The 23,071-nt window shown below is 35.9% G+C and overlaps 1 protein-coding gene across 8 annotated transcripts in view; it reads left to right on the top strand.

The window, feature by feature from the left end:
• The window catches only part of LOC150103932 (mitochondrial potassium channel ATP-binding subunit), a 320,223-nt gene that overhangs the window by 128,665 nt on the left and 168,487 nt on the right, over positions 1 to 23,071 (top strand). For all 8 annotated transcript variants that reach the window (XM_090396614.1, XM_090396615.1, XM_090396617.1 and 5 more), the window contains one exon: positions 3,058 to 3,155. In XM_090396614.1, coding sequence (XP_090252740.1) covers positions 3,058 to 3,155 — 98 coding nt within the window. The remainder of the gene's footprint in view (positions 1 to 3,057; positions 3,156 to 23,071) is intronic.

The raw sequence follows: 23,071 nt of genomic DNA, 5'->3' as shown, positions 1-23,071 counted from the left end.
AGCCTGTATTGTTAAAAAGAAATAGAGCTAATTTTAAAGTGTAACGTGAGCTTGTCAGTGACCTGCATCTCTTCTTAACAACTCTTCAATATTTCATTTATAGAAGATTTATTAGCATTATGTAATGCTATGAAATCCATTTAATTCTTCATGAATGAATATCCTGATCATGGTCTGCCATTCCTGTCTTGCCATAATTTCTTTATCTTTTATTAACTTACATTACCTAAAATGCACTTGAAAATTACCTAAAAAGTGGTTATAAAAATTACCTAAAATAGTGCAGAAATTTGGGCCTGATATTATTATTATTATTGCACCCTCCTTGGAGTTGGCAGACTTATTGTGGGAAGTTCAACTGACAACATATTTATCATACTGAATCTTAAAATCCTTAGCACTCCTTGCATTAACAACACATTCTGGTAATGTGGTCCATTCACTGACAGTTCTCCATCTAAAAAATCTAGTTCTCACACCACTCTTACTTAACATTAGAAGGGATGACCTCTGGTTTTCCCCCCTGCTCACCTTCTACTCTTTTTATTATCTCATCTGGATTAATCTGATAAACTCCTCTCACTAACTTAAATGTCTCTATCATATCACCTCTTTTTCTCCTATCCACTGAACTTTAACATTTCTTTAACCTCTCTCCATAGCCAGCATTCCAAAGTCCTGATATTGTCTTAGTTACTTGCCTCTGGACCCTCTCCAATGTCTCCACATCACACTGAAAACCAGTTGACCAGATCTGAGCACAGTAGACCAAGTGGCTCATCCCTACATGTGAGAGTACTTCTTATCATAGCAGCACTATGATGTGCATTTGCAACACTAGCAATATGCCCTTTAAACTTCAGTCTGCTATCAACCATCACATCCAAATCTCAAATCTCAGCCTTATATTTCTGCACTCCCAAATGCAACACCTTGCACTTATTAATATTAAAACTACAACCCCACCCCTTTGTCCAAGTGAAAATTCTATTCAAATTTTCCTGAAGGGAATTAACATCAGCAGTGCTGCTTATAATTCTTCCCAACTTTGGAATCATCAACAAACAACTGAAGATCTCCAGTCAGCCCACATGATATATCTTTACAAATAAGTTAAGCAGCAGGAGCCCAAGAACAGAATCCTGTAGCCACTGGTTACCCTCCTTTTTACGAAACATGCTCCATCTTACACAACCTGTTGGTATCGTTCAGAGAGCCAATCTCCGATCCATTACTATCTATTCCCATTCTCTGCAGCTTGTACACCAATTATCGTGTGGTAATCTATCAAATGCTTTTGCAAATTCCAGGAATATCACTATATGATTCTCCCTTATCTGACACACTCATTACCCTATCATAAAATGCAAGTAAATTGCTAAAACAAGTCCTATCCTTTACATATCCATGCTACCATCATAAATAATGCTACCCAATCCTGTATTTTGTTCCTAACCAATCTCTCAAACACCTTGACCACAACCACAGTTTACAGACTGGTCTATAATTGGAAACTTCTGTCCGATATTAACTTATTGGTGTCTTGTTAATTCTTCTACATCCGTGTTTCCAAAAGTATGGTACATGTACCCTGCCTCTAGGGGTACATGGAAGGTGTTTAGGAGTACATGGCACTTTTTTTTAAAAAAAATTTTGATTAACTTTTATATAAATATATTGGCACTTTTTTTTTTTTTTTTTTAATTTTGATTACTTTTATATAAATATGTATATTTGATTATTATAATTATGGCTATTATAGCCTGTTTTTGTTTAGGAGTGACCCTTATTTAACTACAATGGCTATCAATACTCAAGAGGGGTATATATATTTAGGAATATTTCTATCAACGTCCACCACCCCTACCTAATTTCCAAATGTTGGACGATCCAAAACCTACAATTTAAGCCATGCCTCCGGCCATGTAGCGACTAATGCCCTTATTTGGCTATTACAACTTTGCCCTGACATAGCCCTACACTCATTTCCAACAAAGTTTCGAAGATGGTCACACGACTGAAATGGTCCCACACCCCGTTAACCCTGCCCCAGTTGCCACTATAGTTTTACCCTTCCTCCCCTTCCCCCCCCAAAAAAATGTGCCCTAATTCAAAATAATATATGTATACATTTATATATATATTATTATTAACATTAACCCGGGTTATCCAAACTTATTTCCCGCGTCAAAACACACCCCCACGCTCCTGCCCTCTTTCCTCCCCCGCTTATAAACAACCTTCAGCGAGATCATAGAAGTGGAAGACATCGTAGATTCAAAAAAGGTATGTACCAAATTTTCCCACCTCTTTTATTCTACCTTAATTGCCTTCTATACTCGCCAATAATGCCCTAAATATATATACCCCTCTTGAGTATTGATAGCCATTGTAGTTAAATAAGGGTCACTCCTAAACAAAAACAGGCTATGATAGCCGTAATTATAATAATAGTGTTTAAGAGGAGTAACATGGGATTTTTCCCAGAGACTATACTTAATGTATATTTGATGCTGTATTGTCACAGATAAGTGTACATTCTTCTTCAATCAATTTCTCTTCTTCTTCAATTTTCCCCTTAAGACAGGTAGCAATCCCTGATTGGGAATCGTGGTGAATTAATGCAGCTGGTATGCCACTCCTCTGTTGCATTTCTAAGGGCAACTACCATTTAATTGAAGAAACCTGATAAAAGGTTCTTCATGACATGATAGGAATAAAACCCAGGTCCTCCCAACTAAAGGGTTTGCCTTTACTGAGCTATGGAAACTTGTGTAGATTCTGCTGTATGTATATTGGATTCATATAACTAAAAAGTATTTAATAATTTGAAAAAATTGCTTTGCATACTTGTTAATTTATTATAACCCAAATGTTAAAAAATAAATACCTTTATAATTATTCATACTTGAAAGAATATTATTATAGCTTTCCCAAATTACCTTTGCCTGTAAAATTTTAAAAGGGATATGCAAGTGCTGAAAGTTTAGGATACACTGTTTTGTATATTAGTTAATGTCATAACATAATTTTATTGACACCATATTTATCTTTTAGGATCTATGGCAAAGAGGTAGAAAGAGCACAGTATCTCAGTAGTATTCTGGGTATTGGAATTGGTGCATTTCAAGGTTTATCCAATTTTGCATTGAATGGTAATTATACATTTTCCTTACTTAAATTTGTTATATACAACTTTATCTTCAGGAATATGTAAAAACATTTGTAATTGAAACTTAATTCCACCACAAAGTGTATTGTCAAATTGCTGATTCTGGAAATTCAAGCCTAAAATTCTTATTACTAATGTATAACAACAAAAATTAATAAAAATGGAGTTGCACCTGAATATTTAGCCCTTAAGACTAAATATTAATTTTTTATTCTCTTTTAAAATTTATTTTAGAAAGAATGCTGAACAAAAACATACCTGAATATTCTTGAAAGGCAAAAATCCTTGCCATATTTGTGAAGCTTTCTTATTGGAGCTTGCTTACTGGAGACTTGAAGTGGCCTGAAAAAGTTCAGTGTTTGATATCTAGAGCAAAGTTTCTGGACTATAAGTAAAAATACAAAAAAATTATAAAAATTAATTTAAAAAAATAGAAAGAACCTTTATCCCACTCGCCATACTGATGTAAGGTAGATCTGGTGATTCCTGTCCACCAGATAGGATCCACCATAATTATTTTATAAATATTGGTATCAATAACTATGTCCATGTTATTATTTTGATAATCAGTTTTGTCAGCAATGCCAGTAAATAATCTCTCCACTACTTTCAAACTGTGTTTGAAGCTGACTTCCCCTTCTCTCTCTCTCTCTCTCTCTCTCTCTCTCTCTCTCTCCCTCTTAAGAATCCACTTCCTCTCTATTCCAGGTGTTTACAAGGTTCCTTTCTCTTCCATATCATCATATTTTTTGGTCAGACTAGAGTCTATGTGGTTAGCCTAGTGGCTATGCGCTACGCAACCATATGCCTGGGTAAGGAGTGTTCTAGGTTCGATTCCCATCAACGATGTGAGGAGCTTAAGAATCTTCCTCAGCCATAGCCAAGTTCGCTGGTCTTGGGCAATGACAGCAGGGTTTTTCCATCCCGCAAGCAGGTAAACCGGCCCCATGAACGCACACAGGTATACTGATGAATATCACCCTTAGGGGATGCAGCAGAGGAGTGGCAAACTGGCTGCATTAATATGCCAGTAACCCCTCATTAGGAGGGGACTCAACCCGTCTTAGACAGATGAAAAGGATAGGATAGGTCAGACTAGGAGATCTGCTAACTTCCACCTAGAAGAACACAAAAAATACATCCGCCACCACAACTATGGTCAATCAAGTCTAGCAGACCTAACATGCCTTAGATACCTAACACAGAATCAGATGGAAGAAAGCCACCATGGTCCATTGTAGCAAATACAAACTTGAAAGACTCTTTTTAGAATCAGCAGCAGACTTAAAATAACAGCCTAATCTTAATAAATATGGTTGTATTAAACTTCCCAAAATTTGGGAAACTTTAATTTTCAGACCTCCCATCCACAATCTAAGGATAGCCAGCAGCGTTCATGGAGGGCACCCCTCATAGGACTTCAGACTTTATTTATTGTATCTAATTTCTTCCACTTATTGTTTCTTGTATGTTTTGTATGTGTTATTACAATATTAATATTGTATTCCTGATGATGTCTGTGACCGACAAAATATTGAAAGCAATTAAACCTGTTGTTTAATTATTTCTCTTTGTGCTATAAGTTATTGTATTAAGTGCAACATGAATATAAACCGACACCTATTTAGGCTCTAAATACTTGTTCATCCACTAATGTTTCTTTTATCAGCTTTACTGATAAAAGATTCTTTAAAAAAAAAATTGTTGTTTTTGTGAGATAAATAGCAAGATTTGGTTTTCATATTATTTGCTGTTTATGATATTGTTTATTCTTTGATGGTTTATTCTTTGTGGTTTATTCACCACAAATAATGCAAAACATAACACCACAGTAATCCAATTTCGATGTATTATTATGCCACAATATGGTTTACTAATTTGATTTTCAATCCAGATGCAAACCTGCTATGTTGGATCTTTTATTTAATTTTTTTTTTTTTGGGGGGGGGGAGTTATGTCAATAAAATTGTTAATTTACTTCATTACACCACAAATAATGCAAAACGTAACACCACAGTAATCCCCCCTTTTGATGTTTTATTATGCCATAATATGGTTTATTTACTAATTTGATTGTCAATCCAGATACAAACCTGCTATGTTGAATCTTTTATTATTATTATTTTTAATTATATTTAATTGAACATTACTATGATTGCAGTACCGTCTTATTAAACTGCTTACATCAAACTACAAGAATACAAAGAAAATACTAGCAATTACAATATTTGAGACGATCACTATTATTGATTTTCAAGAGAACAAAATCAAATTATGTTGCTCAGAATCTCTGGTCATGAGAACTGACTAGTATGCAATAAGCAAGCAAAGACCCTCCCTAATCTCCCACATGGTAATTAAATACAAGTAATTACTTCCTTTATTCTCCAACCAACCAACCAAACTCCACTTAATATCTAATCATCTTGTTAGCCACATGGCAAACTCATTTGCTACTTTTCGTCTTGTATAATCTGATGATGAATTTACTGAAACAACCAGTGCACCTTCATTCTTACTGCTGGCTTATGGTTTTTTTTAATATCAGCTTTTCCCCTCAAACATGCACACACATAAGTGGTCCCAACACTATGATATGATAGTGCTGTGTCCATGTAAATGGTTAGGTAGAAGGATGAATTTCTTTTTTTTTTTTTTTTTGAAAACCTGAAGGTTGTAATCATTGGAAAAAATGGATAAGAAGTTGGCTCAATGAGTTTGGAGTTGAACTGAAAATAGGTATTGACTGGCAGCTGCTCATGTTTGTATATAAGTAAAGGAAAGTGGGGGAATTGTAGAAAGCAGTTCAGAGGGGCGGTGCCTATGAAAATATCTATAGAAGAGGCATAAAATAGAATGCCTATGGGAAAACTGGGGGGAGGAGGAGAAGGAGGAGTCATCAGTTAAGCAAATTGCTTGCATCTGTATAACAGCCAAGCATTCTTAGAGAAGTTTTAGGTGCATCACTCCAAATTTGGGAACAGTATTCTAAGGTTGGGCAGATTTCAGGTTGATAACTTGTCAGGGGTTGAGCAAGATAGAAGTATCATTTGGAATGAAAAATAATACCAAGGTTTTTTTTTTTTTTTTTTTTTTTTTTTTTTTTTTTTTTTTTTTGAGGCTGAAAAAGCTATGGAAAGCAAACTGGTCCTGGTTGGCCAGATGAATATTGTCAAAAGTGAGGGAGAGAGTAGAATAGACTTTCCCTTTAGAATTGAGACAGGACTCCATTTTGGTAGCATTTAAATCCTAACCCCACTTGAGAATGAAAGGAGATTGGTGTTTTAACCAGTCTCCTTTCCATTAAGGAGATTGGTGTTTTAACCAATCTCTTAAACACTGTTTCAGGGATTGGTTAAAGAAGATCTTCAAGTGTAAGTTACTTGAGCACTACAAGGTTTAGAAAATGAAAAAGAGGAGTAGAAAGTACTGTCATCAGCAAAGTTATGAATAGGACTTGGATATCAGGAAGAGAAGATCATTAATGTATAGGAGGAAGAGCATAGGTGACATTAAGGGCACACCAGCATTAATTGAGAAATTTGATAAAAGGAAACCATCCACCATAACCTGTAGTGAATGGCCAGAGAGGAAGCTGGCAATCCATTCAGAAATGGAGGGAGGAATTCCATAGCTTGGTAAGAAGGCCACAATGTTAGACTCTATCAAATGCCATGGAAATATCAAGAGCAACCACTCAGGCTTCTCCAGACTTTTCAGGCTTGTATCTATAGGTGGGTGAGGTTAGCAAGGAGATTTTCTGTGTAACAAGAATTGTAGAATCATACTGATGGGTCTCCAAGTAACTTAAGTAACTGGTGGGTCTCCAAGTAGTGAAGCAGTTGGCTATTAATGACCTTTTCCATTATTTTTGAGTATTGAGATCAGAGCAATAGGGTGATAGTTTGATGGCTGACTTTTGTCTTCCTTTTTTTGGGAATAGGATGAAAAAATCATGTTTCCAGGCTAGTAGATGCTAAATGAGTATGATAGCTTGAAGAGATGATGCAGGGTAAGTGTGAGTTCAAGACACAAGATTTTCATACAACAAATTTTTTTAGTTCTTATCTTTTTTAATTCACAGTGTGTTTTGTTTTATTCCTGCTATTTTATATTCTATATATATATATCTAGTGATTCTTCACCTTTCTGCATTATTCCTAATCTCATCATCATCACGAACCATGGGCTCACTGCCCGTTGGTGTCTGATGTCTCCTTTCTGTATGCCCATTACATACCAGTCCTTTATATCATCTATCCATTCTCTGTATGGTCTACCTCTTCTGTTTAAACGATCCAAAATACCAAACATAAACGACCTTATCTTCCAGTCCTCACTTACTCTACAGATGTGTCCAAATAATTGCAGCTTCTGTTTCATAATCTTCTACAATAGATTCTCTTTGGGTTCTGTCTTCTGATAGAGCTCTTCATTTATGATTTTCTGCATCTATCCTATTCTTCCTATAACATGTTCTTCCTGTAACAAGTTCTTTCAAATGCCAAAATTCTTTTTCTTGAGTCCTTATTTATTACCCATGTTTCAGATCCATACAGTATACCGCCAAAGATGCATGTTTCCAGTACTTTTAGTTTTGTTTGCAGGCTGATCACTTTACTTTTCCAGATGTTATCCATTGCCTTCAGATTTGTTCTTCCCTTTGCAATCCTGATCTTTATTTCTTTTTTACAGTCCAAATCATATGTCATTTTACTCCCCAAATATGTGAAGTGTTCTACATTTTCTTTATCAATTTCATCCACTTATATCTTTGTTCATGTTCTTCTCACCAAATACCATTGTGTTTGTTTTTTCCAAGTTCATAACAAGTCCAAATCTTTTCCTTTCCTCATTTAACAGTTTCAATGTTTTTTGTTTAATTTGAAGGCAAAAGAAAACTAAACATTTTCAATGTTTAGTTTTCTTTTGCCTTCTTCAATAATAAGAATGTCATCTGCAAATCTCAGATTGTTAATTCTCATCCCATGTACTGATATTCCTTTTGCATCTTCCTTCAGTTTGTCCATTGCTCTTTTTGTGCGATGAAAGTGCTTGGTGATATTGGATCCCCCCCCCCCCCCATCTAATACCTCTGCTTGTTTTAAACCATTTCCCCAAATCATCACCTATTTTAACTGCTGCAACTGCATTCTGATAAACATCTTTTAATATAGCTATTAGTTTTTTTATCATTTCCATAGGATTCCAGAACTGCTAATGTCACTTTCTGGTCAATACTGTCAAACGCTTTCTGAAAATCAACTAAGCAAGTATATATGTTTTTGTTTTTTCTCCTAGCTTTCTCTGCTATTAACCTCATTGTCAAAATCTGTTGAATTATAGTTCTATCCTTCCTAAATCCTGTTTGCTCATCTGCAAGGTATGCTTCCAATTGTGTTCTCAATCTTTCTGTCAATATCATCATCACTTTACCAAGGTGACTTGTCAAGGCAATTGTTCTATAAATTTTACATTCTAGCTTATTTCCTTTCTTGTATAATCACTAATATTGATTTCACCCACTCCTCTGGCATTTTCCCTTCTTTCTATAACATATTACATAGTTGGTGCATATCAGTATCCATACTTTCACCACCATATTTAATCATTTCTCCAGTGATGTTATCGTTACCAGGACTCTTGTTGTGTTTTAGCCATCCTATTGCTTTTTCTACTTCTTCTCTTAAAATGTCCGTATCATGCTAATTACCTGGTAGTGCAGTGGCGAATTCTCCATGCTTGCTATGCTTGCTGCACAAACTCATTAATTGAGAAAGAAGTAATATTTATTTGTTAATAAATGCATGCATTTATGAGCATTCCATTTAGGCTTTTATTTTTGTAGACAGAAGACATTTTAAGTTTGTGTGGCAATAATTGAGGTTTGCTTTGTGTATCGAAGGCCGATGCTAGTCAAGCAACCTTGGCTTGCTCGGTTGTGAGAGCATCCAGGTCCTCGCTTCAGCACTGTGATTTCATGTGTGCAAATAGCCATTTCCACTCTCTCCACATCACTCACCCTGTTGCTTAAACATGGGCCATATGCAGTCAAAGTAGCTCTAGCCGGTGAGCTTCAGCCAGCCTTTACAAGTGTGCGTGTTGCTTTGGAAAATTGAGTTACAACCAACTTTTTTATGATGATGTTATTGACCAGTTCATAAAGAAGAACTGTAGGGTAGAATTTGTATTCAAGTAGCTAAATTGAAAAAGATAGAATATCATTTGTAAAATAAATGTATTTGTATGATTAAATGTACATAAATTTCTAAATACAGGTAACCCTCGTATAACACAGGACTTATACAATGCGGTTTCGATATAACGCATTCTACAAATTGTAGCAACCCTTTATCTTTTCATATGTTTTTCGCCGCTCAACTTAAAAATCAAATTTTATCTTCATTAAATTTGTGTCTGCCTGTATCCCGCATGTAATTATAAGTAGCGAATTTATATTAGGGGGAAATACCCTTTAGCACGCATGTATCTCAATTATTTACCGTATAAAACATTTATTGATGAAAATTGTCCTCGTTTTCTGCCAGGAAAGTGCATTAAAAATCATAAGTGTGTTCATCTCAAGCTGAGCACTTCATTTTCTGGTGAGTTACATACAATATGTAATGCTTGCTTTTTTTCTGTAAAAAATTATTTTTATAGTAATGGCCACAAACTGCAATGAAAGGGAAAAACCAACATTGAAAACAAAATTAATTTCTCTGGAAGAAAAATATTCAAAATCTTGGATCGGTTTAAAAATGGAGAAAAACCAGGAGTTTTTGCAGGGGCTTTGAATTTAAATGAATCAACAATTCGAACAATCAAACAAAATGAACATAAAATCGGAGAAAGTGTTTATTGCTGGGTCAATGATAAGTGCAAAGCATGTTGCTCTTGTGTGTGATATTCTAATGGAAAAATGGAGAAATCTCTAATGGTTAAGACAGAAGATTGCACCTCAAAAGAAAATTCCTATGGGTGGAAATCTTATTAAACAAAAAACTGTCAAAGTTTATAAACATTTATAGTGCATACCAGGTGTTCAATGCGGATGAATGCGAGTTATATTGGAAAAAAGTGCAAAAACACACCTATATTTCGAAAAATGAAAGATCAGCCTGGATTCAAAGTTTCCAAAAATAGAATTACTCTACTTTTTGTAGTAATGCATCAGGTGATTGCATGACAAAACCAGTGTTTATTAACCAATCCTCAAATCCTTGTGCTATGAAAGATTAAAATATGCACTCTTTTATTTTGCCTAAAACATTTATGCATTATGTGCAACGAAGTTTAAGTACAATTTGTAATTTTTATACTTTTATACTATGTATTTGTTTCATACTTTATATGTTTTCTTAACTTATATGAATTACCTGAATTAAATTTAAAAAAAAAATTATTGTTGGATATGTCATTATTGTTTATATAATTTAAAAAAAAATGATTTTGGAACATAACCCTAATTTTTCTATGTGATCTGAGACTCACATAACACGATTTATATAATGTGGCATTTCTGCAGAACCTAATATCTGCGTTATACGAGGGTTACCTGTACATAGTTTTAAATGGTCAGAAATTCATTATTCTGCTAATTAGACTTCAGTCACACCTTTCATTCCCTGAATGATAACAAGAGCAAGCGTGAATTTCAAGAACCGCATTTGCCCCTGTGGTGGTGGTGATATCTGCTTCAATTCTTCAGTCTGTTCCCCAACACTATCTAAATCTAGTTTTTCTTGTCCACTGCTGTACAATTTTTTCTTTATTCATCAATACTTTGCCTTTTTTATCTTTAATTGTGGTCTGTTTTGGTTGCCACTTTGTATTAATGGTTCTGATCATTTTGTATACCTCCCTTGTTTTATGCTCCCCATAGTACTGTTCTATATTGTTTCATTGGGCTTCTAACCATTTCATCTATATTGCTCCCCTATTTGTTCTGATGTATCCCTTCTTATCTTCAACATTCTTTCCTCCTGTACTAACTTCAGTGTTTCTTGTCTAATCCATTTCTTCTTGATCTTCTCTTCTTCTTACTGTTTCTTGAACTGCATCTTCTGTCGCCTTCATTACTCCTTTCACTCTTAGATTCGAATTTTTTTCTTTGTCCACACTTTTAAGTTTCTCTTCTAACACTGTTCTGTACCTTTTTCCTATTTCTGCTTCACTTATTCTTGCTGTATCTCTTCTATTCTGATGTTGGGTTTATATTTCTTTTTTAATTTCAACTTTATGATTACAATCACTAAACTATGGTCCGAGTCTATATCCACTCCTTGAAAAGTTTGATACTGCTGTACTGATGTTATCCATCTTTTTTTATTCATAATCATATCAATCATGTTCTTGGTTTTCTCATCATTTGATCGCCACATCCATTTTCTACACTCCTTTTGTTGCAATCTTGTGTTACAGATCATCATCTCGTGATCCACAGCAAATTCTAACAATTTTTCACCTTGTTCATTTCTTTCTCCAAAACCATATCTTCCTATGACTCTTTCATAACCATCATCATTACCTTTTCCAACTTTGGCATTCCACCTTCAATAATTAGCAAATCTTGCTTTGGTATTGTTTCTATTGTCTCTGTCAGATCTTTGTAAAATAAGTCAATATCCTCATCTATGCTGTCAGATGTGGGTGCATATATCTGGACTATTGATATGTTGAATGGTTTTGCCTGAAATCTTGCTACTATGATTTGTTCATTGACTGGCTTGTAGCCTCTACAGTGCCTCTTGAGCTCTTTTGTTAAGAAGGAAGCCAACTCCTGCTTCGTACTTGGTGTCATGTTCTGACCATATTACTTTGCATCCATTGATCTCTCCAGATGATGTCCATCACATCTCTGCCAATCCTAGTATGTCACATCAATATCTGTTCATTTCCTCATGAAGTAGTTCTAATTTTCCTGACATCCACAGTGTCTGCACATTCTGTGTTCCTACTGATAACAGTTCTGTTAGTTTCAGTTTCTGTTTCCTTTTGGTATCCCACTTTTCGATCCAATCCCGATCGCTCTATTGGTATCGTGGGCCTTGTTGATCTGGGTGACTTCCAAGCCAGCATGTTTTACTTGTTGATCCTATAGGCATCAGATAACAATCGTGTTTTCTCATACTACTCTATTTTTAAATTTGGTACCAAATAATATAAGATTATTTTACTGTACGCTCCCCTTGAGGGTACATGGCAGGAATTTGATGATGATGATGATGTTATAAGATGAGAGAATTCTTTTGAAGTAACTAATTTGAAGTCTTCAGAAACATGGCAATGATTTTACCCTTCAAGAATATTGATTTTTTTGTACATACACATACATACATCTTCAGGGCCCACCTTTCCTAATTGGGTTGTGGGGGCAACAGCTGCAAGAGGAACTTCCAGTGGTCACGATCCTCTGCCACCAAGCTCAGGTGTTCTGGTGGGATTCCCAAACATGTCCACCCAAGGTTTTGGATATAATCTATCCAGCGAGTCCTTGTTCTTCCACGTGGCCTCCCACCCTCTGGCTTGGCAAAGAGCGCCTGCTGAGGGAGCCTCTCTTGTGGCATTCTGACCAGGTGCCCGTACCAACGTAACTGTGATCTCTCAACACGGAGAAGCAGTGGTTGAGTATTGAGGGTTTCCCAAATTGCAGAGCTTCTGACTCTCTCGAGTCTTGTCATCCCTGCAACCCCTCGAAGGAACCTCATTTCAGCCGCTTGGATTCGTGTCCGCATTCTTTCAGTCATTACCCAACTCTCATGACCATAGGTGAGGATGGGGACATAGACTGTATTAAAGACAGCCAGCTTTGCCTTCTGGCTTAACTTCTGCTTCAATACTACCGAACGGCCAAGCTCCCGCAATATTGAGCTTGCTAAGCCAATTCGAGTATCTAGCTCTATGTCCCATTTTCCATCATTCGTGAATATGGACCCAAGGTATTTAAACTTCTCCGCCTGCCTCATTGGGACTCCACTTACATTTAGAGTGCACTGGGATGGTTGTCTTGAGACCACAAATGTTTCAGTTTTGGCCACACTGATCTTCATTCCGGTGTCTGCACAAACATCTACAAACCTATCCAGGTTCTGCTGGAGGTCATTTGCGGAAGAGCTAAGCAGAACTAGGTCATCTGTAAAAAGCAGACATCCAATGCTACATCTTCCAATTCTGACGCACACTCACTGCCTCGGCTGTGCCTATCAATCCAGTCCATAAATATTATGAAAAGGAGGGGTGACAGAACACATCCTTGGCAGAGGCCAATGGAGACTGTGAAAGGTTCAGACTTTGTGCTGTTTACCCTGACACAAAACTCTGGGCATTCATACAGGGACTTGATGGCAGCTAATAGTTCGCCATCCACTCCATACTCCTGTACTACTTGCTAAAGCTTATCCCGAGGAACCCGATCATATGCCTTCTCCAAGTCCACAAAACATGTGTAAACATTCTTGGCATATTCCTGAGATTTCTCAAAGACTTGCCTTAAAGTGAAGATTTGGTCAGTTGTGCTTCTACCAGGACTTTCCCAGGCAGGCTGAGCAGAGAGATGCCACAATAGTTACTGCAATCCTTCTGGTCTCCCTTCTTAAAGACTGGTATTATTATGCCTGTCTGCCATTGCTTTGGTTCTCGCCCAGATATCCAAGCAGCCTGACACACTCGAATCAGCCAGAGAACACCGTCTCGATTTAAGGCTTTTAGCATTTCGGGCCGAATTTCATCATCGCCAACAGCCTTGCCTGATTTTAGTGATTTTATTGCTAAATGGACCTCTTCTGCTGTGAGGCTAGTCATTGCCCTGATCTGCACCTCTTGGATGTCCACAACTGCTGGGCCACCCGGGTTAAGAAGGCTCTCAAAGTATTCCCTCATCTGTGGAGGATATCCTTCTTGGTTGTTAAAAGTGGACCATCAGAGGCCTTAATTTCCCTTGCTGTGCACGATTTCCTCCCTCAAAGGTGGTGGATGGTCTGCCAGAATACTTTGTTTGCATTTGCATAGGATGAGTCTAATCTTTCTCCAAAGGATTCCCAGGCCTTCTGCTTTGCTGTCTTTACTGCCTCAGCAGCAGCAGCTTTTCGTGCCTCAGCATACCGCAAACGCATCTCAGGTGACCTGACTCTAAGCCATGTTAGGTAGGACTCCTTTTTTGTCCGGACAGTTTTTTGGACTTCTTGGTTCCACCAAGGTGTCCTTTTCTCACTTCCCGTTGCCACGCTGAGCTGCTTTCTGTCACAGCATGAGAGTACAGAGGCAGTGACAGCTGTTCTGAACAGCTTCCACTCCTCCTCAACATCTGCAGTATGCTTGGGAATCTCTTTGAACCGGGAGGAAATGTCATCTGCAAAATTCTTCCTCACAGCCTCATTTTCCAATGTCTCCCATTTCACGCAGTATAGTTGCTTAGGCCTACCAGCGTTGATGGTAGCATCTGGTTTCTGAAGCCGTAGAAGTGCACACAACAAGGTGGTGGACAGTTGACAGTTCTGCTCCTCTTCTCACACGAACGTCCAACACTGAGAAAAATAGGTCTGCTGAGACTATAAATTGATTTTTTATTTTATTTTATTTTATTTTTGTCAGTATTCTTTCTGAAATAAAAATTTAAAATAGCACATAAAAATTAATATTTAAGTATTATGGGTTGGGTTCTAAAGCAACTCACACAATGAAAAAGGAAAAGATGATCCTTGTTGGGGATCTAAATAGCAAAGTGGGAAATGATTGTGAGACATACAAAAATATTTTGGGAAAATTTGGAGAAAAGAGCAAAGCCAATAATAATGGCAAATACCTATTGGATTTCTGCTCAGGTCATGGACTGGTTATTACTAACACCATGTTCCAACATAAAAATGTGCTCAAATTCACATGGAGAGATGTGGCAAAGAATAAGAAAAGTCTCATTGACTATGTTATTGTTGATAATGATGTTTTTTCCCTGGTGCAGGACACAAGAGTGTACAGAGGATTTGAAATTGGAAGCGATCATTTTTTAGTCTTGAGCAGGATAAAATTGAATTTCATATTGGAATTCAATATGAAAAGAATAACATGTAAGAAAGTTTTAAAGTGAATAAAAGTTGAGCAGCTCTCAGATGTGAACTGTAGACTAAAATACACAAAGATTATTGAAGAAAAAATGAAAGAGTTTGAGAACAGCAACCAAACCTTGGAGATTCAGTGGCAAGCCTTGAAGAAAATCCCGATTGATTCAGCTAGAGAGGTATGTGGTGAGGTTGTTTGCAAGGATAGAAAAATCAGAACTCCATGGTGGACACAGGAAGTTAAAGAGACAGTGAAGGAAAAGAAGAATGCATATCAAACGTTCCTGGCAAATAAGTCAGTTTGTGCTCTTAGAGAATACAGAGACAAATGTAAGAAAGCTAAACACTGTGTAAAACTAGCTAAACAAAAGTCATGGGAGTACTTTGGCAAGAACATAGAAAATAAATATCAAGAAGGTGGTAAGATATTCTGGAGGTTGTTGAAGAAGCTTAGAAATGGAGGAAAGAGTGTGTAAAAGGAGTTAGGGATGATAAAGGTTGCATGAAAACAGGATAAAAAGATATCCTTGAAGTATGGAGTAATTACTATGAAAAATTGCTAAATGAAACAAGCAGTGATAGCACAGTGGTAAAAGACACACAACAGGCATACAATCAGGAATACATATCCATACTTGAAGTAGAAAAAGCCATCAAAGGCTTGAAATGTGGAAAGGCAGCAGGAATAGATGATATTCAACCAGAAATGCTGAAATATGGTGGTATAAAAGTCTTACAGTGGCTGCGCTGCATAGTTCAGAAAGCCTGGACAGAGGGACGAATTCCCGATGATTGGAGTAGAGCTCTCATAGTACCTATATATATAAAAAGGGAAATAAAACTGAATGTTAGAATTACAGAGGTATTTCCCTACTGAGTGTTCCTGGCAAGATCTATGCAAGCATACTTGAGAAATGGTTGAGAACAATTGTGGAAGAAAAGCTCGGTGAAGAACAAGCTGGATTCAGGCCAAATAGAGGCTGTCAGGATCAGATCTTCACTTTACGACAAATAGTCGAGAAATCATCATGCGAATATAACAAAGATCTGTATTTAAGTTTTGTTGATCTGGAAAAGGCATATGACAAGATGCCAAGAGAGAAGCTATTCAATACGCTACAGTTATATGGTGTCAATGGGGCATTATATTAAGCAATACTTATCTGTATTTGAGTTGTAACTCTGCAGTTAGAATTGAAGGAAGTACGGGAAGATGGTTTAATGTTAAATATGGTGTGAGACAAGGATGTACATTATTCCCTCTGTTATTCATTATCTATATGGATCACATTATGAAGGAAAGTGGTATTAAACATGATATCAGAATTGGAGATGTTATGTCAGCTCTTTGCTTTATGCGGATGATGTTATACTTCTAAATAAATCTGCTACAAGTTTGCGAGAGTCCCTGACTAAATTGAATAACTGTTGTAATAGATATGGTATGAAGGTGAGCATTAAAAAGACAAAGATAATGAAAATAGGTAGAATTGTTGAAAATGTCAACTGTTTTGTGAATGGGGAACCTGTGGAACAAGTAAAACATTTCAGCTACTTAGGCACGATTTTTACTGAGGATGGTAAATTAAATATGGAAATAGACAACAGAATCAACAAAGCTGGTATGGTAGGAAGTCAATTCAATAAATTCATATGGAATAAGAGATAAATTAGTCAGAACACTAAATTAGCTGTATACAAGACAGTGTTCAAACCAGTTTTAACTAATGAATCTGAGAGCAGGATCAGAAGTAAAACACTTGACCAAAGACTAGAGACCGCAGATATGAGAGTCCTGAGAAAGATTAGAGGCGTGAACAGATGGCATTAATGGCAATATCATATTAAAAACGAGGATATTAGGAAAGAACTTGTCGGCATCCAGGAATGCATTAGCAGAGCTAATCTCAGGTGGTATGGTCACTTAAACAGAATGGGCGAGGAAAGATTAGCAAAACAAGTGTTCTCTGCCAGGTTGGCAGGAAAACGACCCAGAGGAAGACCAAGATATAGGTGGATTGATACGATACAATGTGCCTTAGATGATAGAAATATAAGATATTATAATGATAATATTGGAGTCTTGACAAGTGACAGACTGATTTGGAAGAAAATTGTAGATAGGAAGTTAGTAATGATGTAAATTTTTGATGTAGTACTATCATATCCTGTATACCCCTTGAGGGTACATGTCAGGAATTTGATGATGATGAAAATATTTACACATGTGCAATGATCATCTTGAATGACATTCCAACTTATAATTTTTACAAAATTCAGCACTAAGTTCTGCATATATGGTTAATTTTCTACATTGGTTTTCAATTAAAAGTTTTAATAATACTGTTTGCCTCTATATTATGTATTTACAACACGTGTTCTTCTGATATTAACAATGAAGATTGTACAGAATTTTCTGTGTAATAAATGACTAATATAATAATGTTAATAATAATAATAATTGTAATAATTTTTTTTCATGGTGACAAGGTTTATTATCAAACAGAGTAGTTACGTATATATACATGAGACATATTTTCTGTACCTTACAAGCATTCAGTACAACATGCAGATTTTTTTTTATTTTTTTTAACATTGTATTATTTCTCAGATAAATTACATACGTTATATGAACACAATTATGCATAATAAATACTTTCTCGTACATAAAGTTTTTTAAATAATAATAATAACAATAACTGTTTACAATGTATATTATTATAATATTCATAATGATGATTATTACAGATGTTCCTTTGCAATTTTACACTCTGTATATACAATATCAATGGATATGATCACTCTGTATTGCTTACTTTTGTTACAGTTATTACATACATTACATACATTTGATTACATATGATACATTACTTACATTTGTTTACATATGATACTTACATTACATGTGATATGTACGTTACATGCCTTTGGTTACATATGATACATCTTGGATGAGAATTAATTTCTCTGCTTTCATCCTTGAAGCTTATATGTAAGCTTATCTGAAGATGACACCGGTGGGTTATTATTTATTGTTTTATTTTTGCTGTGTTGGGAAGCTATGAAATCTATGATTGAGAAATTTGCACACACACACACAAAATAACTTGGAATGTATTGATGTGTCGCCTGAATGAATATATTGTGTTTCATTAAGTTTGTATGGTGTTTTGGGTGTGTGTTTCTTGTTCATAGTATGTCCTTAGAGCTCTTTTCAGGCTATTGTAGTTTCTAAGGTTTCTGTGTTCAAAAGGTAATTTGTTTATCATATCTGGGATGTAGAAGTTTCGCGTGGCCTTTCCGTAGTGATTATTGTATTTATATGTGATATAATTAGTTGTCTGAGGTCTTGTTATATGGTATGTATTTTTGACTGTCTAGTGGTTGGCATCAAAACAATGTTTTAGCAAATCTGCATAGTGACAAATGTTTTGCTGCCAGTATTTTGTGTTCTGACATTGCAATGTATATAAGGTCATTATTTTCTCTTTGTTCCCAAAAGATCAGTTTTATAATTTTGTACTGTAGCGACATTAATCTATTTAATTTGTAGGGTGCACAGAAAGCATACATTGTTATAGCGTATCTTAGTATATTTTGGCATAGTGCTTTGTATATTAGTGTTTTTAGGCGTATGGGAACTATGTCTTTTAACCTGTACAGTTTGCTGGTTATTGTTCGGAGTTTGTTGTGTAGATGGTTTATGTGGCTACTTCAGTTCATATCTGCATCAAAGTAAATTCCAAGGTATCGTATTGTTTCAACCTGAGTGATTGTAGTGGTTTTGTTGTTCTGTGTGTTTTTTATGTTGGAAAGTGGATGTTGGATGGTTATATATTTGTTATCAACTGGTCGAGTCAGTGGATTTCTGAATATCATTAATTTTGTCTTTTCTGAGTTTAGGTATATGGAGTTTTTCACGAGCCAGTCTATGATCAGATTTATGTCATGTTGCATATTTGTTTGGGCTATGCTTCCGCTATTATGGATGGATATTGCTGTATTGTCTGCATATTGGAATATCTTACCTTTGAGTGCTAGCTGATTAATATCGTGCCTGTAAATGTTGAATAGAGTTGGGGAGAGTACAGCTCCCTGTGGTACTCCTCAGGTTACTGGTAGCTCTCTGCTTCGGTTTGACCCGATATGTGTGATATGCTTTCTATTTTGAAGGTAGTTTGTAAACCACCTGTGAAGAGGCCCGTCTATTTCAACATGCCTCAGCTTTTCTAACAAGGTTTGATGTGTGAGTGTATCGAATGCTTTAGTTAGATCAATAAAGACTACCATGGCAATTTTGTTTTTGTCTAGGGCGGTAATAATTACGTCTGTAAAGTCTTCCAAGAGAGATGTTGTTCCCTTATTTTTCTGAAAACCATATTGTGTTTTCGGGATAATATGAAAGGTCTCTGTGTATGCTGTGAGTTTCTTCAGTATGATCCGCTCCATAATTTGATTGATAATTAGTAATGTTGCTATGGCTCTGTAATTGCTGATTAAATTTTTTTTTCTTGTTTGTATATGGGTGTGATTATGGTGGTCTTTAGCATACTTGGTATCCGTCCTGTTTTAAATTTGATTTGATTTGATGTATTACAGAGAGAAGTTCTGCATCTTTTATGGTTGGGAACCATAATGTCTGTTTTGATTGTGGTCCAAGTGGAGGGTCACGTTTTGTGATTGGGAGAATATTTCTGTGCAGTTCGTGGATGGAGTCTGCAAAATATTGGTTAAAGTCATTTGCTAGTTGTTGGATAGGTTTGCATCTTTCATGAAGCTGTGTTTTATGGTTTCAGAGGCGGTGGTGTTGGGAACACAATCTGGCATCTCATTGATCAGATGCCAGGTTTGTTTCATGTTGTTTTGTGCAGTGATTAGTTTGTCTCTGTCGTAGCTTCTTTTTGCATTTCTGATTTGTGTTGTAAGGCGATTCCTTGTTATCTTATATTCAGTTTTTAAAGCTGTGTTATTTGGATTTCACTTTAATTCTTTCCATAAAGCATCCTTTCTGTGTATTTCTAGGATTAAGTTTTGTGTTTTCCAAGGATTTTGTGTTGTTTTTGAACAACTGACTTTCCTTGTAGCTTTCTTATATATTTCCTCCAGTGTTAGTTTAATGTTGTTGTATAAGATATCTGCTGAATCTTATGCCAGGTGTTCCCAGTCTGTTTTTCTTATTCTGTGGTTGACTATTTCTTTGTCTATTATTGTTTTCTGTCGCTTTTCTTCTGTGGGACATTGCATGGATATTGTCTTGGTGTGCAGGTTTAGAGCGATGAAGTAATGGTCTGCTACTTTGCACTTTATGACTGATGCAGTGTAACTGTTTGGTGGTGCTCGGATGTTTATATGATCTAGACAGGAGACAGTGATAGTATTTCTGAATATTTCTTCTCTAGTACATGATGTTATTGTTGGTATTAGATTATACATGGATAGCATGTCTAGGTATTGTACAGTATTGTTCTGGTTTTTGTTTGCAATATTTATGTCGCCAATTATCATTAGGTATTCGGTTGAGCATATTTCTTGGCGTGAAAGCCAGCAATTGAGTTCGTGCAAGAATTTTATCATGTTTAGGTTTGGTGGCCTGTAAATAGCAATTAGTATTATGGGATGCTGTCTATTGGTGGTACTAGTGATTTCGAGGCAAAGGGTTTCAGCATGCTCAAACTGATAGGCCGTTTCTTTTGCTATTAATTTTTGTTTGATAAATATTAATATTCCACCCCCTCTTTTTGTTTGGCAGCATGATCTATGTTGTTGGAAACCTGGAATTTGGAAAGCAGTCACTTCGTCATTCGTTATGGATACTTCTATTAGAATCAATATATCAATAATATCAGTGTAATTCCTCAGATAAGCTTGTAACAATAACCATTGTTTTCAGATGCTTTTGATGTTAATATGCAAGATTAAGAGACCTCTCTCTTGTACTGTGTGGCTTGTACCATGCATCAAGCGATTCGAAAGTACAATTACTGATGTATTCTGGTGTAATTACATCTATCTGATGGTTCACATTCATTTTTGTTGTGTTGAGATCTTATTGAACTAAGTTGGAGTCTTTTGTTTCACTCTGGCAACCTGTCTATATCTTCCAAGCTTTTTATTTGTATAGACTTTGAAGTCTGTGACTTTCTCAAGAATATTTTTCTGTCTTTGATCCATAAAAATTGATACTTTTTTTCTGTTTTTTCTTTGCTTGGTTGAAAAGATTCTGATTGAAAGGTGTTAAATACTCAGATAGAAAGATTGGCATATTGTCTTGCGATGCATTTAAATCCTTGACTACTTCTTTTTTTTTCAGTCTGCTGGCTTTTATGAGATTGTCTCTTGTAGCCTTGCTTGTCAGATGGATTATTACTGGTGTGGGTCGTGGCAAGCCTTGTTTTTTGTTCTTCCTGGGAATCCGATTTATGGTTTGAATATCATTATGCTGTAGGGGATGTCAATTACATGGCCTAACTTTAAAACTATGTCTCTAAGATTTTCTGTGGATTCAGTTTCTGGAAGACTGTTTGTGACAAGGTCTTCTTTATGTTTATCGTAATGATAGTATTATCGTAATGTATTGCATGATAGTAATAATAATAATAATAATAATACTTTTCAGGAATTTATATTCTTGTTTAATCCTTTATCCAAGTGTAAGCAAACAAACTTTGTACATGAAGTCTTCATTACTAAGCTACTTGTATATATGAGAAATATATGTGACTTCTGCATTAATTCAACCTTGGTATCTTTCTCGGTCTGGCTACCACTGATGAGATCTCAATAAAGGTCAAAACCAGTATGGGTTGTGACCCTGTCTTAATGCATTGTATTATGCATGTCTAAAAGGATGTGCTTTGTATTATGGGATACTAAGACAATTGATGTGAAGTTATCAGCCTCCTATAAACAAGTAGAATTGTTCTGAAGATATTTGATGTGCAAACTCTGCATAAACTTGGATAAAAGGATTGAACAAGGATATAATTTCTTAGCAAGTATAATTTACTTTGCTGTAGTCATTCTTTATAATGGTTTTGCTTATTACCATGAAATGATAACCTGAGTTGTAGCTGGTAATATGAGAACTTCTGTGAAGAAAGGATATATGTAAAACCACAAGGCCAGTGATTATGAGTAGGAGGCAAATTGGCGCTATAGCATGGTAAGAGAAGTTGGGCAGAAAGAAGACTTATTCTGCTTGGACACTGATCAAAAGATATTTAACAGCAGAAATGTCTGAGTGTATTCCAAAGGTGAAAAGTATAAATAAAGTAGGAGTAAAATAGATGAATGAAGAGAGCAAGCATGAAATGTGAGAAAGAAGGCTTTATGGAGACAGCACAAGATGAAGGGCAATCAGTTACATGAGAAGTGCAAAAGAGCAGGCCAGGAAGGTTGACTCTGTTAGTAAGAACAAAGAAGTGTAGTATAAGTAGAAATTTGCTAATAAAGCCTAGAAAAAAAAAAATTCTAGAGTGTTCTTTCAATATGTGGCAAGTAGAAGGAAAAATGATTACTGGAGGATGATGTTAGTGGATGAAAATGGTAGATTGGTAATTGCTGCAGAGAATATATTTGAATTCTTCATGAATGCAGCATCATGGGAGCTTGATGAATTAAGTAAACTTGATGTTAATAAAGAGAACAGAACAAACCTATTGTGGGTCTTGAAGGAATGCTCCAAGGAGTTATTGCATGTATGACATGCCTGTTTGCCATGAGTCTTGTAAGTCCCAAAGGAGTAGAAAGAGAGTAAAATTATTCCTCTTCACAAAGGGGTAGATAAGACTGAGGATACAAATTATAGGCTGGTCTGTGTTGGAGAGATTGATGAGGGCTAGAA

Source organism: Typopeltis vanoorti, chromosome 8, assembly GCF_054136105.1.
Source record: "Typopeltis vanoorti isolate ZY-2024b chromosome 8, IOZ_Tvanoo_1.0, whole genome shotgun sequence".
Lineage (NCBI taxonomy): Eukaryota > Metazoa > Arthropoda > Arachnida > Uropygi > Thelyphonidae > Typopeltis > Typopeltis vanoorti.
This window is presented reverse-complemented; position numbering and strand designations above follow the sequence as displayed.